Source organism: Plasmodium gonderi, assembly GCF_002157705.1.
Source record: "Plasmodium gonderi DNA, contig: Chr12, whole genome shotgun sequence".
NCBI classification, from domain to species: Eukaryota; Apicomplexa; class Aconoidasida; order Haemosporida; family Plasmodiidae; genus Plasmodium; species Plasmodium gonderi.
The window spans coordinates 406,688-421,006 of NW_021628937.1; the positions used below are offsets into that span (position 1 = coordinate 406,688).

The 14,319-nt window shown below is 29.4% G+C and overlaps 6 protein-coding genes across 6 annotated transcripts; 3 read left to right on the forward strand and 3 right to left on the reverse strand.

The window, feature by feature from the left end:
- Positions 1–553: 553 nt before the first annotated feature.
- On the forward strand, positions 554–2,674 carry PGO_120660 (lysine--tRNA ligase; the record flags this gene model as incomplete). Its single annotated transcript, XM_028688862.1, has 2 exons — positions 554–765; positions 1,126–2,674. 2 exons carry the CDS (start codon positions 554–556, stop codon positions 2,672–2,674), a joined length of 1,761 nt encoding a protein of 586 aa, XP_028544663.1.
- A 692-nt stretch (positions 2,675–3,366) lies between these two features.
- PGO_120670 (hypothetical protein, conserved) lies at positions 3,367–5,484 on the forward strand (the record flags this gene model as incomplete). Its single annotated transcript, XM_028688863.1, has 8 exons — positions 3,367–3,541; positions 3,729–3,801; positions 3,979–4,052; positions 4,182–4,261; positions 4,530–4,603; positions 4,762–4,891; positions 5,110–5,190; positions 5,359–5,484. 8 exons carry the CDS (start codon positions 3,367–3,369, stop codon positions 5,482–5,484), a joined length of 813 nt encoding a protein of 270 aa, XP_028544664.1.
- Positions 5,485–6,329: 845 nt separating this feature from the next.
- PGO_120680 (hypothetical protein, conserved) lies at positions 6,330–6,887 on the forward strand (the record flags this gene model as incomplete). Its single annotated transcript, XM_028688864.1, has 1 exon — positions 6,330–6,887. One exon carries the CDS (start codon positions 6,330–6,332, stop codon positions 6,885–6,887), a length of 558 nt encoding a protein of 185 aa, XP_028544665.1.
- A 729-nt stretch (positions 6,888–7,616) lies between these two features.
- On the reverse strand, positions 7,617–8,888 carry PGO_120690 (hypothetical protein, conserved; the record flags this gene model as incomplete). The annotated part of the gene is made up of 1 exon (XM_028688865.1): positions 7,617–8,888. One exon carries the CDS (start codon positions 8,886–8,888, stop codon positions 7,617–7,619), a length of 1,272 nt encoding a protein of 423 aa, XP_028544666.1.
- Positions 8,889–10,490: 1,602 nt separating this feature from the next.
- Positions 10,491–11,540, reverse strand: PGO_120700 (hypothetical protein, conserved; the record flags this gene model as incomplete). The annotated part of the gene is made up of 2 exons (XM_028688866.1): positions 10,491–11,020; positions 11,339–11,540. 2 exons carry the CDS (start codon positions 11,538–11,540, stop codon positions 10,491–10,493), a joined length of 732 nt encoding a protein of 243 aa, XP_028544667.1.
- Positions 11,541–12,407: 867 nt separating this feature from the next.
- PGO_120710 (hypothetical protein, conserved) lies at positions 12,408–13,352 on the reverse strand (the record flags this gene model as incomplete). Its single annotated transcript, XM_028688867.1, has 1 exon — positions 12,408–13,352. The coding sequence occupies one exon, from the start codon at positions 13,350–13,352 to the stop codon at positions 12,408–12,410; it is 945 nt and encodes a 314-aa protein (XP_028544668.1).
- Between the last annotated feature and the right edge of the window lie 967 nt (positions 13,353–14,319).

A 14,319-nucleotide genomic window follows, 5' to 3' on the forward strand; every position in this document is an offset into this window, starting at 1 on the left:
AAAAAAAAAAAAAAAAAAAAAAAAAAAAAAAAAATAAAAAATAAAAAAAAAAAAATTAAAAAAAATTTTAATAAAAAAAAAAAAAAAAAAAAAAAAAAAAATGAACAGTCATATCACTCAATTAACAGTTAGTGCATAATTACTTAACTAACAACTTTTAATAATAAAAAAAAAAGAAAAAAAAAATTAAACATAGCGAAAAAAGAAGAGAGAATGAGTGGCAAACAAAAAAAAAAAAAAAAGGCACTGAGTGTAATGATAATGAACAAACTGGTCCTAAATAATCTGTCATTAAAAAGTCTCCTCATTTCCTTGAGATAAAAACCACTAATATATATATATATATATACCTGAACAGAAAAAAAAAAAAAAAAAAAAAGTTGACACAAGTATAACAATAAAAAATCGCCATATAGGGACAAAGTAGGAATTTCTGGAATAATTAAAAAAAAAAAAAAAAATCATATACTGGCATACTATGAATTCGACAATCCACGATTGATAAGGAATACAAAAATAGAACAATGCATTCTTTATTGTATACTTCTCGCACATGTTCTATGATTTATTTCATCTCCTAAGATATCACAAAAAATTTAGCAACCACTATCACAAATACCTCTTTTCTTACACATCAGTAACTCTGAACAAAAAAAAAAACATCCCTTCCCCATTTAACGGAAAATACTACTTTACCAAAATGAGTGAAAAAAAGGAACACGTGTTGGAAGGCGAAAAAAAAGTCACCAATAACCACCAAGCCAAGTAAGTTGAAATTGCTCATCCATTTCGAAGGTGGCCTGGTTGGGGTTACGACACATGAATTTGTTACTCTATTGAGCCCTCGGTTATGCATGAACATTTGCATGCATATGTGCATATATATGTATGCACATGTATATATTAGCTGGCTCTAAAAGGGATCCACAATGGAAACATGCACATGCCTGTACAAAATTGCTGCGTGCATGTGATAATACTTATGACCACGCATGCAACAGCTCTTGATTGAGAATGTTGCTATACACCTGACCATATCCCCGATTGACACGACTGACCAAATGCTTAGCCACAACTCATACCAAACGCCTAGTCATACGCATGATCACCCCCTCCCCAACGCAGGGATAAGAAAAAAGAAGAAGAGGCAGAAGTTGACCCAAGGCTGTACTACGAGAACAGGTCCAAATTCATCCTTGATCAGAAAGCTAAAGGAGTAAACCCATATCCACATAAATTCGAAAGGACAATAAGTATTCCAGAATTTATAGAAAAATACAAAGATCTGAATAGTGGTGAACACTTAGAAGATACAATTTTAAACATCACAGGAAGGATAATGAGAGTTTCAGCATCCGGACAGAAATTACGATTTTTTGATTTAGTTGGGGATGGAGCAAAAATACAAGTGTTAGCTAATTACTCATTTCATGATAATAACAAATCAAACTTTGCAGAATCTTATGATAAAATTAGACGAGGAGATATCGTAGGAATTGTTGGGTTCCCAGGTAAAAGTAAAAAAGGAGAGTTAAGTATTTTCCCAAAAGAAACTATAATACTTTCAGCATGCTTACATATGTTACCAATGAAATATGGATTAAAAGATACAGAAATTAGATATAGACAAAGATATTTAGATTTAATGATAAATGAACCAACAAGAAATGTATTTATTACTAGAACTAAAATTATTAATTTTTTAAGAAATTTTTTAAATGAAAGAGGATTTTTAGAAGTAGAAACACCAACCATGAATTTAGTGGCTGGTGGAGCAAGTGCTAAACCATTTATAACACATCATAATGATTTAGATTTAGATTTATTTTTACGTATTGCAACAGAATTACCTTTAAAAATGTTAATTGTTGGAGGAATAGATAGAGTCTATGAAATTGGAAAAGTATTTCGAAATGAAGGTATTGATAACACACACAACCCCGAATTTACTTCTTGTGAATTTTATTGGGCCTATGCAGATTTTTATGATCTTATAAAATGGTCAGAAGATTTCTTTTCCAGTTTAGTTTTACATCTATTTGGTACTCATAAAATTTTATATAATAAAGATGGACCTGACAAGGAACCAATAGAAATTGATTTCACTCCACCATATCCAAAAGTTTCACTTGTTGAAGAATTAGAAAAACTAACGAACATCACATTAGAGCAACCATTTGATTCTCCTGAAACAATTAATAAGATGATAACATTGATCAAAGAAAACAAAATTGAAATGCCAAATCCACCAACTGCAGCTAAATTATTAGATCAGTTAGCATCACATTTTATAGAAAATAAATATCCACATAGACCCTTTTTTATTACTGAACATCCACAAATTATGAGTCCTCTAGCCAAATATCACAGGTCAAAACCAGGATTAACTGAAAGGTTAGAAATGTTTATATGTGGTAAGGAAGTTCTAAATGCTTACACAGAATTGAATGATCCCTTTATCCAAAAAGAATGCTTTGCATCACAACAAAAGGATAGAGAAAAAGGGGATTCTGAGGCTTTTCAATTTGATGCTGCTTATTGCACATCTTTAGAATATGGACTTCCCCCCACCGGTGGCTTAGGATTAGGCATAGACCGAATTACTATGTTCTTAACTAACAAAAATTGTATCAAGGATGTTATCTTGTTTCCTACCATGAGACCTGCAAATTAATTTTTGAAGTTCCAATTTTTTGGCTATATTTTAATCACGTTACATTCCTGCAATTTTCTGTTTTTTTTTTTTTTTTTTTTTTTTTTTTTTTCCTTTTTTCCTTTTTTCCCCCTATCGACTTTCCTTGTAGTGCAATCTCTACACACCTAGGGGAGCGCGGAAAAAAAGGGGAAGAACAAATGTGTGTATGTTATTCGCCCTTCCATTTTTCGTCACATTCGTCTTTTTGTTCGCCGCTACATTTTATGATAATCCCACGTCCTCAATAACACGTGACATATGCTTCCCCTCTCCATCATATACCCTAACATGTTAGACACCTCAAAAAATACAAACACGTAAACATAATGCCTATGCTGTATGTACAGGTAAAGGTTTTGCTAAAAAATTATTTTTTATTTCCTTTAAAAATGAACTTGTATTAAGTAAACTGTCTTAATAGTGGTGGACAGGAGTATCATATATTTTTTGTGTGCAATTTTTTTTTTTTTTTTTTTTGTGTGTGTGTGTGGAAATTCTCCAATTCGATTATATTTGCATTTTCTGTTGTTTCTTAGTTTAACACACGCTTTGCTATGAAACCAACTGAGAAGCACATAATAATAAGGGGTTCCGACATTTCTTGATAATAAGTATCACTCACTCATAATTGTATTCTCTTACTGAACTAAATACCATCCAACCATCCCCCAATGAAGGAGAATGACGCTATTTCCTTCGACGTTGCCCACTTTTTGAAAAACTTTGCAGAATTGGAGAAATCGTACGAACATTTGCTAAACCTGAAAAAGCAAAATGAGTTGAAACTCACTGAGGCATTGAAAAATCTTGACGAAATAAAGGAACAATATGAACAGGAAAAAAAAAGTACAGAAACTTGTTTTAGAAATGCAAAAAAAAAAAAAAAAAAAAAAAAAAAAGAAAAAATTCTCCAATATGTTCAGGCAAACATATATATAATCACGCCTTTTTGTCTGACATGTTCAGGCAACAAAAATATGCAAGAATAACGTTTTCACCATATCATATCGATAATTTTCCGACAAATTTTTAGAGAACTTTGAAATGTCAGTTACTATGGGGGAACATACAGATAAATTAATAAAAAAGCACAGTTACGCGGAAAGGTTCGTTCAAAAGTAAAGTTATTGAACTTTGCTTCTTCTTTTTTTAATGAACGTACTTGTTGCACGAATAATTATGTACATGCTCATATGCATATGTCTCCTTTCCATAAATGACAATCAACATGGCAAATTCTCCATCTATATGTGTTTCTCCTCATGCGAATATAACCAAAACAGATACGATTATGTGAAAAGACAGAATGATGATTTTAGAGAAAAAATAGAGTCCTTGATGAAGGAAAAGGAACAAGGTATGTCCTTGGTAGCCATTTATAACTTCTGTTCAGACATCGATTTCGTATGGTATATATGTTCATTCAACACAGATTCAGTCTATAATACATGGCACTCTACTTTATCTCACCCCCCTCCCGCTTCAGAAAAGCTTCTCATGGAGGAGAAAACAAAAATGCTTGAGATGAAAATGAAGCGAGAAGTGCAAGAATATGATAACAAACTGGTGAAGAAAATTAAAACACATAAATTCCCATTAAACCTTGTTCTTACACTAACACATTAGATATTATAAGCAAATTTTCCTTCCTTTTTTCTTTCCTTTTTTCTTTCCTTTTTTCCTTCCTATTTTCCATCCTTTTTTCCTTCCTATTTTCCATCCTTTTTTCCTTCATTTCTTTCTTTTTTTTTTTTTTATTTTCATGCTTACAATGTATACCAATTTTTTGCACTTATTTACGAATGCACACATGTATACGTATATCTTTTTTTAGAGGGAGAGTAAAAATAAATTGTTACAACTACAGAGTCACATTGTAGAATTAGAAATGGATATAACATCAAAGGAGTATAGGAAGATGAAAAAAAAAAAAAAAAAAAAAAAAAAAAATGATTCCCTAATTGCATATATATACATTTTTACGTGAATATTATATACATATAAAGACTCCACTTTTTCTTTTTCTTTTTTTTTTTTTTTTATTTAATCCCTTTGTTACTTTTCAGTGAGGAGGTAAACAAATTGTCCTCCTTATTAAGGGAAATTAAAAAAGAGCATGAAGTGCAAAAATTAGAATATGAGTTGAAAATAAAAGACTTAATTAAAAAAAATGACGAAAACAATAAAAAAAATAAGGTATATTTAGTTACACACTGCTTCGAGTTTTTTTTTCCTTGTTTGCTCTCTAGAAAAACACGTTATATTTTGGTGATTCTTTAAGTTCATTATGGATATGTGTCGCGTAGTAACATACAAATCCAAGTGTAAGCACACATATAGGTATATTCCTAAACCTTCTAGCTTTCTCAAAAAAAAAAAAAAAAAAAAAAATTTCTCGATCTCATTTTTTTTAGGAAGCCATGAGGGATGTAATAAATGACAAAGGAAACCATGCCTTGAAAATTTTAAAGAACAAATTATATCTACTACAACAGGTTATTAAAAAAGGAAAAATTAAAAACAAAAAAAAAAAAAATAAAATAAAATAAAAATAAAAAATTCATAAATCCGTTCCATACCAGTCATGAAATCACACCCCCACCATGTATCTTCTCAAAAAAATGTAAATAAAACTGTTCCCATGTCACACAATATACATGTAGAAATACAATAAGATGGAAAAGGAATACACCAACTTGAAAAGGATTACAAATAAAACGGATAAAAAAGGGATCAACACAAATGTCCGTACCAAAACCGGACGTAGCAAGGGTTTATATGAAATATAAAAAAGTCTATTCAAAGAATTGGGCAAACTAGCGGTGTGCATACATATATGCACAAATACCTATGCACATGTATGAATAGAAGGATACATTTTTTTTTTTTTTTTTTTTTTTTGTTGCTTAAATTTCAACGCGTATTTGAATAAACTCTTAATTAGTTAAGTCGTGATAATATCAAAAAGGTAAAAAAATGATACACAACCGGGTTAGGGGAAATAAATGTCGAAAAACATACATTTACATATTTTAATGTGCATGTAAGAAAACGACTCTGTGTTTAAAAAAAAAAAAAAAAAAAAAAAAAAAATCCATAAAATGGCTATTCGATCTGTGAGCTTGTAGAAACGTGTGCATGGGACGACTTTGCTCTAGTAGGAAGATCAGAAAATTTGGAGATTTACATGTGAAAAAAGGATGGATAAAAAAGAGAAATTATATGAAATGTTTCAAACTGCTATGGAATGTTGCTAAGAGAAAAGTTGTAAAGGGACATCTGCAACTTGACAAAAGAGAACTCCTAAATGTCACGTTTCGCATGGAGGAATGATAATATACTTTTTTTTTTTTTTTTTTTTTTTTTTTTTTTGGCATCAACTCGAAAAGAAATGGACTACAAGTCAGAGCAAGATATACAACCTTTAACATGCACATAAAGTTAAATATAAGAAAAGTTACATTATTTTTAACGCTAGAATAATTTCATACTTCCAGATACCACAAGTTCTGCTAACGAATACATATACAGTTATATGCATACAAGTTAATACATGAAATAAGAATCAAAGGAGTATTTGCCTTAAACAAGCACCCTTTTACTTAGTCGTGCCATCAGGACTGCATAATAAAGAATGATATTGAAAATATTGCTTTTACTTCTTCTTCTTCGTCTTCACGATTTTTCAACAATATGCTTTTCTTTGAAGAAGCTATTCTTGAATTGCACGAGAAATTCACCTATCCGAGTGAACAAGGTAAATTCCAAGACCTTACAAATGGACACTAACTATTTCTGCAGTGTAAAAAAGAAATATATATCACCAGTTAAAAAATTCAGTTTGAAGGGAATGAATGAAGACGATGAAAATTCTGAATCTTTTAAAAATCATTTAACAAACACGAACATATTTCGAAATAAATATAACTACATACCTTCAGTAGATGAAGTCAAAACCGACATTGAAAATTTCAAAAAAGAAAAATCCTTTTATTTCACAGAACATAGTATACTAGAAGTTGTAAGTATAGAAAATAATATTGTTGTGATTAACATTGAAGGAATGTTTTTTGAAGATATCAATGTAGTATTTGCAGAAGTTACTAAGTATTTGCTGAGTAAGCATTTAGGTATTCTGGGTGTGCATCCGTACAATATAAAGTCTCTCAATATAGGGAAAGGTGAGATTTAAACGAACCAAATCTTAGGATCTACTACTTCGTATTAATATACATTACGCATAAATGTATATAAATATATGCATATGTGTATATGTCTTTATATGCATATATGTATATTTTTCGTTAACAAACTATTATTCGATCATTTGTAAGATCGGGTTGAATATTATGTGTTTGTTTGTGTGCAGACTTTTTTAGGCATTTTTTTTTTTTTTTATTATTACCACCCCTCACTGCAAATTTGTGTTTTTGCATATTATCAGCTTCTCCTACTTATGCACACTCTTCTTATGTTGGTTAAAAAAAGTTTTAAAAAAAAAAAAATGAGATATAATAAGATGTCACACAAATAAAATTAAAACAAAAATAGTAAAATAAAGTAAAATGAAAATGAAAACATGTGTAAATTTTGCCCCTTGCAAGCATCATAGATCTTATACCGAAGTACGCAAAAATTTATATATGCATCCACGAAAGCAAATAAATTAAGAGCATATTGGTGTAGAACTGTTTAATTGTGATATTGTAGAGAACGGACATTTGCTACTCTCAAAATTTTACTTTTTTTTTTTTTTTTTTTTTTTTTAATAATAAATGAATTTTACAAAAAGTAGCCATAAGAAAGAAAATAAGTATTCAATGGTTTACTTGTTTCTCTATCCTGTTTTTGAGATAAACACTTTTGGTGTGGAGATCTACCACATGTATGTTATAAAAATTCCAAGGTTTTAATTCATTTTTTACATGTCATAATTGTCGTTCACGTCTTTGTCCTCCCCATATTGTATTATCATGTCAATGCTGTTTATAATAAAATCAACATTTTCATCATCGTAAATATTTAATGGAATAAAGGAAACTAAATTAAAATCTTCAATGATATTTGCAAAAGCATTGTTCAATTTGTAGTATTTTCTGGACATACATTTGTTTGCTGTCATAACAATGTCATGAGGATCTAAACAAAGTATATCATTTAATTTTTCATAATTTTTTTGATACACTTTTTCATCAATTTCTTCAGACAATGCACTACTACTGTCTTGTTCGTCTGATGAATTATTGGCTGAGTTTACATTCCTGCCTTCAGATATATTAATTGAAGATACACTTGAAACACTTTTGTTTTCATAATCAGAACATAGAATGTATTCATCTTTAAAAGATTTACATCCACTTATACATTCTATCTCTTTCAAAAAAGAATCAAACATATCCTTATTTTGTCCATTGTGATCACTCTCCATATTTTCATCATCGTAATACTTTTCTACTTTGGCACGCTGATGAAATTGGATACCACCTCCATTTTTAATTTTTTTGTTAATTTTTTTATATAATTTTCTCTGAAAAAAATAGTTATTATTATATTTAAATTTTCTCAATTCTTGATAATAATTTTTGCTGACTAAAAGATCACATTTTGTTAATATGTTAATATGAGGTAATTCAAAATTTATCATAGTTGATAAACTAGTTAAATATGCTGATAACAATTTTGTGTTGGAACTAATAAAAGAAATGTCTACTAAAAAGACAACTATTAATCTTATGTTTTGATCTGTGAATATACTTAAAATTTTTTTAAAATAATCTGTGTGTGTATACAACTCTATCTGTCCCGGGGTATCAATAATGAAATAATTATCATCATCATCATAGTTATTTAATTCATCTTCTAGCAAATGTGAATTCTCATATAATAATTCAACACTTCTCAGTAGCGCACAGTTTGGACCAAGCATTTGTTCTTCCATTAAACTATTGACATCAACATAATTTCTTATATCGATGTCGTATATAGTATCATAATATTGCTTTAATTCTTTTTCTATGTTGGATGTTGTGTTTATTGCTTTCTTTTTTCTCTCATAGTAATATTCTTCACTTGCACTGTCTAAATTAACTACATAACAATTTCTTTTTTTTATTTTCATAAATTCTTTCATTAATTTGCAATAATTCGTCTTCCCACTTCCAGCTGGGCCGACTACTACTTGACCGTATTTCATATCTCCCTTTGTTCATGTGACGAATGTAAATTTTTTTCTTTTGTCACGAAAAATAATTGCAAAAAAATTGCCCAAAAAAATATCCACAAAATTAATAAAACGTGTAAAAACTGTATAACAATTAAGCTATCGTCTATTTCTCCATCTGGCTTATACAAATTATGCTTAACGAGTCTATATATAACATATGTAAACAAATTGTGATGACATCAAATTGCATATATTCTTCCAAGTTTTGTAGAATATTACATTTTTCAAAATAAATAGCAAAAAGAGTCAAAATAAGGTGGGGTGTGGGGGTAAAAAAAAAAAAAAAAGGATCTTATGCTATTAATTGTTTTTCTCATCAAAATTTACTATCTAAAAATGTCAAAGGAGTCATGAAACTCTTTATAAAATCTATTCTTGTATTTTTGCCTTACGGATAAATTTTTCCATTTTATGGAAGAAAAATCTACCATTTTATGTTATCAAAAAAAAGAAAAAAATAAAATAAAAATACATATATGTATGCTTATTCGCATATTTATGTATACATATTATGTATATATGTATTATATATATATATGACCCCCTTTTTACATTTTTCTCATCATTTTCTTCCCTCCTTTTTTTTTTTTTTTTTTTTTACATAATACGTCCCCTTTTTTTAGTCACAAAATAAAAAATGATGACACTAAAAAAAATGGGTTATCATTTTCAGACTACACAAATTGACACATGTGGTTAATGACACATTTGTCATAACAATTAACTGTAGAGTGCTTCACATTTTTTTTGTTTCCTTTTTTCCTTCCCACTTTAATTTCTCGTGCTAAGTCTTTTTTTGCATGAAATTTTATTCCTCATATATTGCAATGTATATATACATATATATACAAATTAGTGGGCTCGTACTGTTTTCCCACTACGCCGCCTTTACATATTTGCAATACTTAGAACAATAACGAAAGTCATATTTTTTATATTTATAGTTGAACTTACAAGCCCAAGCCTGTTTATGCAGGAATATTTTACTCCTCATTTTAACCCCTTTTTTTTTTTTTTTTTTTTTTTTTTATTGCTATTCATTCCCTTATTGGGACATTTTGTCAAAAAAAAAAAAAAAAAAAAATAGTGTATTAAAAAAAGTAATAATTAAATTTATGTACGTTCATGTGGTAACTAAATGTTTGTGTCTTCTACCAATTAAGCTGTTCAATTCATTAAATACAAATTTAAAGAAAAGGGGATACCGAAAGTATACATATTGTTTTGCAGGAGAATTAATTAAAAAGAGAAAAAAAAATATTAAGATGTGGGATGAGTAAGAATGAAACATTTATGTATACGTTTTAGGTAGCACACTTCTTCGGACGGAATAAAAAAAAAAAAAAAAAAATATATTTGATAGGTAACTATTGTTGCAAATGTTTAATGATAATATTCAGCAAAGCAGGCCAAACGGGACTAATGTATGAATTAAGCAAAATCAGTAAGAAGCAACGTCAAAATATATAATCATACGCACACTATATGCAGTCTCAAAAAAGAAATGTATATATAAAATGAGATACATAAAAATCACACATATGTGAAAAAAAAAAAAAAAAAAAAAAAAGGTTAATTATTAAAGTTTTTCACGTGAATGGCACCAATCAAATAAATGGTCAAAAGTATAAAAAGTAAATTAATGACAAACCACAGAACTCCACAAAACTTGGAATTACATTTTGTTAGTTCTGCATACTTATAAGCATCAGACTCCGGTACTGATCTTGTAATTAAGTCTTCAAAGATATCAACAATACTATATATTTCATTCATGACACCTATAAAAGTCATTATTATTTTCAGAGGCCAATACTGTACGTCTTGCTTAAAATGCACACACAAAACCCAAATGGAAATAGTAAGCGCTAGAAAAAGCACGCAAAGAGCTCTTAAAAAAAAATTATTGGCATAAAAAATCAAGACTACTAATAATAAGAAGCATAAAAATGCAGCTGATGTTATTAGGGTCCACTTATTTATGTATGCCATCAAAATAAAAAACATTCCATAAAAACAGGAACCAATGTATCCAGCTGGTAAAATTATGAATTTAATTCCTCCAATTGTATTTGTACACCCTCCATGATTTCTGTTTACCTCTACATTTTTGTCAAAAAGGGGGGAGGAAGAAAGGGAAGAAGTTTTTCATGAACAAGTTACGAAATCGTTATTTCGGCATATAAAAAAAACAACATATATATAACCAGGTACACATTGCTAAGATTTGCTTTGCAAGTGGTGTAGATCTTATGTTGCACATATATATGTTCACACAAATGTTCATTCACAAGTATGCACACACACAAATATGCATATTACGGGTTAGTGTTTTCCCGCACAAATGAAGTTTAGCTAAACGCTCCAAAGTTCAATTCACAATTTATGCACAGTTTTGCATTTCTTCCTTTTAAACAAACCTATGCTTTTAACCTTTCCTCCAGTCAACCAACAAGCAGACGCATGCGAAAATTCATGCAAAAAAACGGTTAGTAGTTTAAAAGGCTCTAAAATCTTGCATTTCCAAAATATTACATTTATGATCACACACGCGGAGATGCTTATGAACGTGATGTTTTGGTTTCGTTCACAGCACCTTTCTAAGGTAAAATCGAAATTCATTCTGTTTTTTTCGCTGATTTGGTTTGGTTTCTGTTGTGTTGCTTTTATTTGCCCTTCTTTTTTTGTATACTGCTTTATTATATACGTCAGTTTTTTGAGTCTTTTTTCGCTTATTTTTTTTTTTTTTTTTTTCACCCCAAGTACTCAAATATTAAGCGACAAACTTTTTTGCTAAAATAGTTCAATCAAAATATTGGGGAAATTTTTGTTTTTTACTTCTGTTAAATTTTTAAAGAGGAAAATTCAGTTTATTTATCACTATCCATTCATGCATTACTGTTACAAACATATGAACAGACATGTAAAAAAAAAAAAATAAAATAAAAAAAAATAAAAAATAGCCATTTTGTTTATTCCTCGATTTTCAATAAATGTGTGTAATTTAACAAGACTTTAATGGATTAATAAGAAAGCTATTAATCCTACCTTTTGTGCCTTTTTGTAAGTTATACAAAGCAGTATAAATATGCTGAAGGTCATTGCGCTCTCAGTTTATGTGTAAACATATGGGCATACATATTATAACCTATGTATTTCCACCTGTAAAAGTGTGCAAGTGGTCTGCTTTTTTTCCCCTGCATGTTCAGAAAAAATATGCAACTTTTTTTTTTTTTTTAGCAATTTCGTCAATTTTGCAAATTTTTTTCACTCATTTGCTTTTTGATGTTTCCATCTGTGCACCTTTTTCCTATTCATTTTTGATGTTTCCACCTGCACACATTTCGCCTATTCATTTTTGATGTTTCCACCTGCGCACATTTCGCCTATTCATTTTTGATGTTTCCATCTGCGCACATTTCGCCTATTCATTTTTGATGTTTCCATCTGCGCACATTTCGCCTATTCATTTTTGATGTTTCCACGTGCTCACTCCTCCGTCTTTCTCTTTTTGGGAAGTAAATTAAGCAACTTTAACGTTTCCTCGGATAACCCAATATTTTCAATGATGTTTTGCTTTTCCTCCTTCTTCCGCACACTCATATTGTTGGTATCTTCTTCATTCTTAAGTTCTAAAGGATCTCTTTCATCCTCCTTCATGACACGTGAGAGACCACTTTCTTCTCCATCTCTGTACATGCACAACGCAGATCCATCTTCCCCACCTTCGTCATCCTCCTTTTTAAATGCCACGAAATCATTTGATTTGGAGTTGTAGCTGGAACTGTACTTTAATCTAGTGGAGTGAAAATAATTTTCTTTATTATGTTCTTGTAATTTAGACAGATTTATTCTTACATGTGAATTTTCTAATAAATCCTTAACAACAATATTATTAATTGACAAATTACTAGTTTCACTTAACTTGCGGCATAACTCTCCATAATTTTCATTTTCTTCAATTTCTAAAGCTTGAACTAAGTAACTAGGCAAGTCACTCTTCAATTCAGGCATTACAATATTGTGATCTTGTATCTTCTTAACGATGTTATCGATTTTATATTCATTAATAATGTGCAAGGTTATTAAATTTTCTATAATGAATAATAAAGGTACGTCCATTTTATATTTCTCATTAAATAATTTAATGTTCTCCAACATATTTTGTAATTCGTTTTGATATTGTCGAAAATTTTCAATGTTCTTTTTGTCTATTTTGCTTATAACATTTGTTGCTAACGAGTTTTTGTAATCCTCATTTTCGTCTAGGCTAAACTTTTTTTTACAATTTTGATACACACACGGATAGTTAAGTAATTCAAAAACATCCTTTATTTCGATCTTTACATTTTTAATAAAATTGGACAACGATTCGAAGAATGATTTTATGAAAAAGTTGCTTTCGTTTTCAATACTCGCTAGAGATGAATTCATCTTTTTTTACTTTAAAAGTGCAGGCACAGCTTCCAAAATGTGTTCCCCAATCCCCCGCTCGTTCCTTCCAGCGTACTTTCCTTTCGTATGTATGGATTTCTGCACACGGCCTAATGCTGATTCTATGTATATATATATATATATATATATATATGTACTGTTTACACGAAACGAAAACCCATTTCCTCGTCCCTCGCACTGTTCATTCGTAATATATATACTTGCGAAGTAAAGGAAAATTTGATAAAAGATCACTAAAAACACAGCAAAGGGGTATGTGTCTCTCCGTGCGTTCCCTGCTATCCTTATTTATATAGTTTACTGAAAAGTGGTTCTCTGTCTGTTTTTAAAAATTTTTGCTTACAATGGGTTAGATAAATTTAAAGTAGCATAAACTTTTTTTTATCTTTCTTTTAATTTGGTAAATTAATTTGTGCGTTCAAAAAAAATTTGCTTCCTTACATACACACCTCTTAAGATGATGAAATGTGTCCAGCTGTGTACTGTTAACTTGTGCACAAAATGTGTTTCCTGTAGTTCTTTATTCTTTTTTCTTTCTTTTTTAATTTTTTGTTTCCATGTATTTTCTTTAAAATATTGCGTTGTAATTTTTTTTTTTTTTTTTTTTTTTTTTTCTTGTAATTATTAGTTTTCTAAAAAAAAAAAAAAAAAGAAATGTGTAAACAAAGTTTTGAGTTACATCTCTAATCCTTAAGAACATACCTCATGAAACATGCAATTTTTGTTGCGACACAAACAATAAGGTCATAACTAAAAAAAAAAAATTCTCCATTTTTAGCAAGAATGAATTAACTGTTATAGCCGTTTTGCTTATTTTCATTGGTGACTATACAATATTCCAAACGAAGAGCATTCCCTTCTATATCTTTTTTTTTTTTTTTTTTTACATTTTATTTATTTATTTTTTTTTTTTATATATACGATATGTCACATATATTCTCATCTG